Here is an 8,864-nt window from a genome sequence, read left to right on the forward strand (position 1 = left end):
ACCGGAAGCGTCTCGGCAGGTGATGGCTACGGCGCAGGCCCAGTGGTTTCCATTCGCTACAAATCATGCATAGTGTAAATCACATGTAAAGCCGCCGCAATGCAGGGGTCTTCGTTGAATGCAAAATAAGCCATGTTTTTCTCCCACGCGGGCGCCTGACACCATCGTCTCCCGCCCCTCAATTCCGGTTAAGGAAAAGAAACACTGCAGGAATCCGTAAACGAGGCACATCAAAACAGCGACACCCCCACCCTTGTATGCAAATAAGTTGCGCGGCCGCCGGAAACTCCGCCCCTTGGCTGCTGCCCCCGTGGTCCAGTCCCAAATGTAAATAAGCCGAGCGTAGCGTCTCGGGAGCGCCGCCCCTGCACGGGCCCCTACGCCTGCGCGGTGGAGGAGGCTCGCCGGGGGCGGGCGAAGCCGAGGCTCCGCCTTTCGCGGGGTCCCGCGGGGGCACTTAGCGCCAGGCCCCGCCTCCTGGCGAGGCTCGGGCCTGGGGGCGGAGCGATTGTGGCCTCTGGTATGGGCATGCAGCTGGCTGGGCTGCGTCTTCTAGGTGGCAGGGCGGGCTCGGCTCTCGTCCGGGCGACTGCCATCGGGTCGGCTGCATCGGCGGCGGCGAGAGCAGGAGGGTATCGGCGACGAGGAGGGGAGTGGACGCTCGGAGGGGCCTGCGGTTTCAGAAGCGCCGCCCCAGCTATGGCCCCAATCAAGGTGACCGCTGGCCGGGCTCTGCCTGACCTCCCCTCCCGCCCGTCTTCCCAGTGTTCTCCGTCCCGGTGATCGGGAGGAGAATCACCCTCTTTCCTGCCCTCCGGACCGCTGCCCGCCGCGCTGGACTCTTCCGTAGTTCTCCCCCATCCCCTCAGCGAGACCCCGTGCATGCCCCATATCCACCCGTCCCCTTTTCACTTCCACCCTGCGACACCCTGTGACGGGTCTCCACCATTTTCAGGCGATTGAATGCCATGGCCTCCTGCGCCTTCTGGAACCATCTCCTTTGTCCAGGGCCCCCTTTCAACCCCCATACATGTCCCTCCCCCCCAACCCCGTACCCTCTTGTACGTTTTTGTTCTATTGCAGGGCATCGTTCTTCACCCATCGTTTGAAACAAGTGTTTTTTGGGAAAGCCAATATTGTGCCTCCTCCCATTCCACTTCTCCCGCGGCTAATTCCCACTTTTCTCCGAGTCTTTCACCCCTCATCTGGAGCCATCCCCTGCTCCTTGCAACCACCCCCTCCTTCCCCTTCCACACTCTTCTGAGACTTCCTCCTCCTCTTGCTTACTCTTCCTCCCAATCCCTGACACGCCCTTCTTTTGCTTGCCTCCTCTGGCTCCATGAAGCCCTCACACACTCCCAGGTAGACCGATCCATCCCTTTTGAGAGATTCCTTTTTAAAAAACGTTCATTTATTTGTTTCTGAGAAAGAGAGAGTGGGGGAGAGACAGAGAGAGAGAGAGGGAGAGAGCGAATCCCTAAGCAGGCTGCACGCTTTTAGCACGGTGCCCGAATCGGGGCTCAAACTCACAAACCGTGAGATCGTGACCTGAGCAGAAATCATCAGTCCCACGCTTAACCAACTGAGCCACCCAGGTGCCCCGAGAGATTCCTTTTATTGTATACTTCCCTCCCAAGCCCGTTTCCTCCCCTCCTCCCCTCCCCCCTCCCTACAGGCAACTTTCTCACCTTCCTTTGCCCCCCGTTTTCTCTTCCTGGGGGCTGGATGCTCAGACCTGGCCGGGGTCCTCTCCCTCCCTGTTGCCACGGTCTCCTCCTCACCCCCAAATGGAGCCCTTGCCCTTCCTCCCCTGCCCATTTATCCCACTTCATTATGGTCAGAAAAGTGGGTTGTTTACTCAATCCCTTGCGACACCCAGAGAGGCCTTCTCTCCCTTTTTCTGTTGTCACCAACAGGCTGGTAAAAGGAATAGGGCCACCTTGAAACCTGGGAGTAACTGGCGGGTGGGGGTGGGGAGGGGAGGGTCACAGGGAGGGACCTCTGGACGCTTGGACAGGTGGGGACATTCCAACTCTATCAACTCCGCTCCACCAGGAGCAATTGCCAGGTCTGGTTTCTCGCCCTACCCTTGACCTCCCTTATCCACCCCCCCATTTCCCTCCTCATCTAGTCAATCTCCCCTGGTAACTTACCAGGTAACCAACTAACTCCCTACCAAATCCTTCCCTCTAGGTAGGAGAGGCCGTCCCTTCGGTGGAGGTTTTCGAAGGGGAACCTGGGAACAAGGTGAACCTGGCAGAGCTGTTCAAGGGCAAGAAGGGAGTGCTGTTTGGAGTCCCTGGGGCCTTTACCCCTGGCTGTTCCAAGGTGAGACCTGCCTTCTGGGACTCCGCAGTTGGAGTCTTGTGCCCACGTCTGTGTTGTTTGTGTTGTTCGTAGGTCTTCCGCGTAGTCCTAGGGCAGTTTGCCACAAGAGTATGCAGGTGAGGGGCCCCTGGGTGGCTCAGCCGGTTAAGCGTCCGACTTGGGCTCAGGTCATGATCTCGCAGTTTGTGAGTTCAAGCCCCGCATCAGGCTCTGTGCTGACAGCTTGCTCCGAGCGTGGAGCCTGCTTCAGATTCTGTCTCCCTCTTTCTCTGCCCCTCTCCCATTCTCTCTCTCTCTCTCTCTCTCTCAAAAATAAACATTAAAAAAATTTTTTTAAAAAAAGTATGCAGGTGATATGATGGTTAAGAAGGACACCAGAGCCTTCAGAAAATCTGGGGAGGCTGGGAAACAGTAATGGTGCCAGGAATGTAGGAGAAAAGAGTTTTGTAATCAAACCCAACATCTCTTATTGATTTTGCCGGTGAGGGGCTCTACGGAAGACACTTGGGACTGGGGCAAATAAACTATAGTCCTGTCCACAGGAAGTTCGTGGTGACCACAGAACACTTAAGTTTGGATCCGAGCTTCCTTGTGGCCAAGGCAAGAAGGAAGTGTGGCTTACACGCTTCTCATTGTTGGATCAAAGGTGTCAGAGAGGGAAGTGAGGGTGGCCTGGAGATCAAGGGGAGGTTGAGGAGCCGAGGCAAGTATCCCTGGGCTGACCCTTCGTTTCTCCCTCCTAGACCCACCTACCAGGGTTTGTGGAGCAGGCTGAGGCTCTGAAGGCCAAAGGGGTCCAGGTGATAGCCTGTCTGAGCGTTAATGATGTCTTTGTCACCGCAGAGTGGGGACGAGCTCACAACTCTGGAGGCAAGGTGAGGTGTGGGTGCTGTGGGGGGCGGGGGGCGGGACACGGGCCAGGTATGGGATTTTTCTTTCGACCTTTACTTCCTCCTTAGGTTAGGCTCTTGGCTGACCCCACAGGGGCCTTTGGGAAGGTGAGTGTACCCCTGCAACCCCCACCCTAGAGGGTGATCCCTCTGCCAGGCTTTGGATATAGGAACTTGGAGGCTAATATGGGGAGCAGCTGGGTGTGTGGGGGGTGGGGTGGGGGTGCTTGCTCTGTTCTGGAAGTTTCTAGGTCTTGTCTCTGCCTTCCCTTTTAGGAGACAGGTTTGTTACTAGATGATTCACTGGTGTCTCTCTTTGGAAACCGACGGCTCAAGAGGTAAAAATGGGAGGGTCCCCCTGTGGGGTTCCTCTGCCGCCCCTCCAAGCTCCATTCCCAGCCTCCAGGCCCAGGCCGCTGCAGTTGGCCCGGTCTCTCCTTCTGGCAGGTTCTCCATGGTGGTAGAGGATGGCGTAGTGAAGTCCTTGAATGTGGAACCGGATGGTACAGGCCTCACCTGCAGCCTGGCCTCCAACATCATCTCGCAGCTCTGAGACCCTGGGCCCAGACGTACTCTTTCTCCCCTTCCCAGTCTCACCTGCGCAGCCCCGGACAGAGGGCTCCAGTCCAAACCCAAGAGGGGCCAGTTCCCTGATGGGAACTTGGACCAAAGTTCTGCAATAAACATTTCTCGTTCACCTTTACTCCTTGGTTGTGTATTGCTGGTTGGTGAGGGCCAGGCCTGACCACAGTCACGGCTGTGAGACTATGGGCAGGGGCTGAAGGGGTGCTGATGGGGGACCCTGATGTACTTGAGGAGACAGTCGGGGAGAGCCTTTGAGTGAAGTGTTAGGAAGCAGAGAAAGGGCCAGTGGTCTGAAACACCAGGGAAAGAACGGTCAGTGCAGAGGGAGTATATCTGGAAGGGCTCTAGGTGGACAGAGCTTGGCTCGCAGCCATGGTTTGATCTCTGGGTGTTGGCTGATCTCACTTAAAATGTTTATTTACTTTTGAGAGAGGAGAGAGAGACAGAATCCGAAGCAGGCTCCAGGCTCCGAGCTGTCAGCATAGAGCCCGACGCGGGGCTCAAACGCACAAACCGAGAGATCGCAGCCTGAGCCAAGTCGGGCGCCTAACCGACTGAGCCGCCCAGGCGACCCTTGGCTGATCTCATTCAGACCCTAAACCTTAAGGTGGGAGCTTTGGCTCGAGGCACCCACACCACCTGGGCCAAGCTTTAGCCCCACCGTTCTCGTAGATTTCTGTCGAACCCCTCCCAGGAGCACCCTCAGCGCAAAAGGGCTCTTGGCGCCTTGAGACCACCTGACGGGTACAAAGGGCACCGTCTCTGGGGGCAGTACTGACTGAGTCCAGGAAAGCTTCCCGGGAGGGGAGTCTAGGTGAGCTGTGTGGGGAAGAAGATGCCGGTGAGGCCTGACCAGTGCTGGGTGTCCTGTGAGGGGCTGGGGGTCAGGGAGGCCATTGCTATCTCCGGGCCCTGCCTTCGGGGCTTCTGCCTTTTGTCCCTGGGCAGCCTTGCACTTGGCAGCGGGGTGGGATCACTAGGCCCCTGCTGTGTTTAGGAGCATAGTCCTGAGGAGGGCAGATACTTAGAACTGCGTGTTCAGATGTAGTCATCCAGTGGGGACTAAGCTGTTAACTGCCCTGTTCCGGCTCAGAGACTTTAAGCAAATGGGCCCAGCTCTTTCAGCCACTTCAGAGGAGCTCGGATTTGAGCCAGTCACTTGGCCGCAGGGCAGGCATGGGTGTGGGCCTTACTCACCGTGCGGAGCTGCCTTGCCCTGTGCCTTCCCTGCGGCGGCCGCGCAACCCCCAGAGCTGGTCAGGGCAGGCCACCCTTCCTGAGAGGCTGGGGAGAAGGTCAGGGAGGGGGAGGAGGAGGGTACGACCTGGAGGCAGTGGCTTTGAGGCCTTCTGGCAGAGGGAAGGAACGGTGTGGCCACAGGTATGGAGAGCAGAACAGCCCAGCCACCAGCAGCGCAGAGAGCCGCGCAGCGAGACGGGGGGCAGGGAGGGCAGGGGAACCTTCTAGACCTCGGGCAGTAAGCTGCTTACCTTTCACCCTGTGGCCACCTCAAGCCCGTGAAGGATTTCTGTGCGGCAGCGACAGGTGAGTGTCATACCTGGGCTCCCTTGCGGGGAGGGGTGAGGCAGAGCCGGATTGGGGGCAGGGCGAAGCGGCGAGTGGTAGGTAATACAGGGGAGGATGCCGATGATGGATGATGGCGTCAGGGAGGTGGGGGCTGGGACGTGGAAACCTGTTGGACGATGGGAGGGAGGGCGAGTCCGGGGGGCCACCGGCTGGAGGTCTGAGGGCCGGGTAGTAGAGGTGGTGTTGTGTGAAGGGGGGGACCACCTCCCTACCAGAGATGGCCCACCCACTGACCTTTGTCCCTTCAAATCCCACAACTTGCCGCCCCTTGGGGGGTCGTGGGCTGGGGCAGGGCAAGGGGCCTCCCTCCCTCCAGTTTCCCAATCCCTCATAATCTCCCTCCACCAAGCTCCCGCTCACAGCCCTGTCCTCCATGACACGACAGCAGAAAGGGCCTTGCTTGTCTGGACACCGTCTCCCTGAGTCTTTTGGTTATACGAGTGAGAGTGTCCCCCAGGGTCACCTGTGTGCACCCCAGCGAGTGGTCTCGAGCCTCCTGAGAGCCGCAGGTGGAGACAGCACCCGAGTCAGCGGCTGGGCTCTCGGAGCCTCTTGCAAATGGCTGGCCAACGGCTCCCCCACGGGCTGCGGACCCTATTTCTCTTCCCTGCAGCCCGTCGCCATCAGGGCAAGCTGAGTCTCTGTCGCTAGCCCTCAGTGGCCTCTGAGGGGGCTTCCAGGGCCTTGGTAGCCCCTTCGGTCCGCAGGGATGAGAGTCAGGTGTGAGTGGAGGTGGCCATACATCTCAGCTCGCTCGGGTGCCTGGCATCCTGGGAGAGGCCCTGGATACCGGAGGGCCTGAGATTAACGACCACATTGTAAGAGAATCTGGTAGAGAGCCCCATCTCCAGGGCAGACCGACTGTGTTTCAGGCCTGTAGACAAGGGCAGGGCAGGCCAGGGCCAGCAGGTTCTGGAGGCCCGGGGCTGGACCTGGCAGGGCAGTGGGCATGAGCCGCCTGGGCTGTTGGTGGCCATAGGGCCCGTGTTAAAACAAACCCTGAGACACTCGCCCAGCACATCTCCGGATAAAGCTCACCCATCTGTCCTGACCTTCCCAAGGGCACAGCAACTCCGACCCGGAAGGCCAAGGGTTTTGCTCGAGTTCTTTTTTATTTTTTTTATTTTTAATGCTTATTTATTTATTTGGGGGCAGAGGGGCAGAGAGAGAGGGAGGGAGAGAATCCTAAGCAGGCTCCATGTGGTCAGTGCAGAGCCCAACGTGGGGCTCGATCCCACAAACCATGAGATCATGGCCTGAGCCAAACTGACTGAGCCACCCAGGCAGCCCCAGGAGTTCCTCTGATGAGCTGCTGAGAGCTTTGCCCTTTTCCTTAGAAAATGCATGTTTATGGGGCGCCTGGGTGGCTCAGTCGGCTGAGCGTCCGACTTCGGCTCAGGTCATGATCTCGTGGTCTGTGAGTTCAAGCCCCGCGTCGGGCTCTGTGCTGACAGCTCAGAGTCTGGAGCCTGTTTCAGATTCTGTGTCTCCCTCTCTCTGACCCTCCCCCGTTCATGCTCTGTCTCTCTCTGTCTCAAAGATAAATAAACGTTAAAAAAAAAAAATTAAAAAAAAAAAAAAGAAAATGCATGTTTGCACATGTGTGTGCACATATGGACACCTGCATGTTTTTTAAGGGTTTTGAGGACGTCCCCTGAAGTCCTTCCAGAAATTTCAGGTGAGCCCCCACCTCCACCTGAGAGGCATTATACAGAGTGGGGTCAGACCTCCTCAGGCAGGCTATTTAGTTTCCCTGACCCCACTTCCCTTATCTTTAAAGTAGGACTAATCATAGGGATGCCTGGGGGGCTCAGTCAATTAAGTGTCTGACTTCAGCTCGGGTCATGATCTCGTTCGTGGTCCATAGGTTCGAGCCCCAGCTCAGAGCCTGGAGCCTGCTAAGGATTCTGGGTCTCCCTCTCTCTCTCTGCCCCTCCCCCACTCACATTCTCTCTCTCTCTCTCTCTCTCTCTCTCTCTCTCTCTCTCTCAGAAATAAATAAACCTCAAAAAAAAAACAAAGTAGGAATAATCCAACCCACCTCATAGAGTTGTTGTGGGGAACAGATGAGAGTTACGTAAAGCACTGGGCACAGTGCCTGGCATGCAGTCAGAACCCAAAACATGGTTAAAAGAGAAAAAGAACACAGAAAGAATTCTTTCTCTCCACCATTCAAGCCTGCATGTGGGTAGAGAAAGGGCTGGGAGTTAGGAGAGAGGTCAAACCTCAGTCCTGTCATTTGTGATTCCCGTGACTATGTCTCTCTGGGCCTCAGTTTTCTCATCAGTATAATGGGCTAGTGACGCTCTTATCCATATTATGTAGGTCCTCAGGATTCTCCATACATTGTCTGACGCCTGAAGCCTCACAGGTTAAGGAGGTAAGGGGTTGGGAAAGCATCCCCAGTGGTTGTCTTGGCCAGGCCCTAGAGTCAGGCGTGAGCTTGTGAGAGAAAGAGAGGGTTGGAGGGGTGCGGCATTCCTGGCCCAGACCAGGTTTGGGCTGTAGTTAGGCAGGTACCATGATCGGGAGGGTATTGACCCCAAGGGGGAACCCACCTTACTGGTCATGGTTGAGTTTTGGCCACATGGATGTTGAGACAGTAGAGACAGAAAATTGTGTGTGTGTGTGTGTGTGTGTGTGTGTGTGTGTTTATACAGCTGCAAACGTTTGGATAACATCTGCGTGAATGCACAGATTTTTGGTGCTAATCAACATGCATATCAATCTGCCATCTTTGAAAACATTTTTTTAAACATTTATTTATCTTTGAGAGACAGACAGAGACAGAGCATGATCAGGGGAGGGGCAGAGAGAGGGAGACACAGAACCCGAAGCAGGCTCCAGGCTCTGAGCTGTCAGCGCAGAGCCCGACGCGGGGCTCCAACTCATGGACCATGAGATCATCATCTGACCTGAAATCAAGAGTTGGACGCTTAACTGACCGAGCCACCCAGGCGCCCGTAAAACCCACTCTTTAAAAGGGCATAGTTGAGGGGCGCCTGGGTGGCTCGGTCAGTTAAGCAACCGACTTCGGCTCGGGTCATGAGCTCACGGTCCGTGAGTTCGAGCCCCGCGTCGGGCTCTGTGCTGACGGCTCAGAGCCTGGAGCCTGTTTCGGATTCTGTGTCTCCCTCTCTCTGACCCTCCCCTGTTCATGCTCTGTCTCTCTCTGTCTCAAAAATAAATAAAACGTTAAAAAAAATTTAAAAGGGCACAGTTGAGTGGTTGGTTAGTCTATTGACCAAGTCGTATAACCGTCACCCCTAGAGTGACAGATCTTGAATCTCGCTGGCTTCTGAGTGATGCCCGTGTGCACACCCTTATTTGGTTATGACAGGCACGTTCGGCCTTCTGGAGGTGCTGCTCGCCCCCACGTGGCCCTACGGTCACATCGGGTGTCTTGCTTGACCCCCACCCCCCACCCGAGGGTCATCTCGGGGCCACGTGCTGTGCTGGGCTCCAGGGACGGGG

General features: G+C 56.6%; 1 protein-coding gene across 1 annotated transcript; it reads left to right on the forward strand.

Moving 5' to 3' along the window:
- Positions 1 to 267: 267 nt before the first annotated feature.
- On the forward strand, positions 268 to 3,921 carry PRDX5 (peroxiredoxin 5). The gene is made up of 6 exons (XM_043581559.1): positions 268 to 714; positions 2,194 to 2,328; positions 3,072 to 3,203; positions 3,288 to 3,326; positions 3,495 to 3,556; positions 3,666 to 3,921. Exons 1-6 carry the CDS (start codon positions 523 to 525, stop codon positions 3,769 to 3,771), a joined length of 666 nt encoding a protein of 221 aa, XP_043437494.1. The 5' UTR covers positions 268 to 522; the 3' UTR covers positions 3,772 to 3,921.
- The last annotated feature ends 4,943 nt before the right edge of the window (positions 3,922 to 8,864 follow it).

Source organism: Prionailurus bengalensis, chromosome D1 (genome assembly GCF_016509475.1).
Source record: "Prionailurus bengalensis isolate Pbe53 chromosome D1, Fcat_Pben_1.1_paternal_pri, whole genome shotgun sequence".
Taxonomy (NCBI): Eukaryota; Metazoa; Chordata; class Mammalia; order Carnivora; family Felidae; genus Prionailurus; species Prionailurus bengalensis.

Excerpts from the sequence above, each read along its gene's own strand:
- PRDX5 (XM_043581559.1), top strand. The coding sequence starts at position 523 with ATGGGCATGCAGCTGGCTGGGCTGCGTCTTCTAGGTGGCAGGGCGGGC. Across the intron at positions 715-2,193 it reads CAGCTATGGCCCCAATCAAG|GTAGGAGAGGCCGTCCCTTC; the intron begins GTGACCGCTGGC and ends CCTTCCCTCTAG. Across the intron at positions 3,327-3,494 it reads CCACAGGGGCCTTTGGGAAG|GAGACAGGTTTGTTACTAGA; the intron begins GTGAGTGTACCC and ends CTTCCCTTTTAG.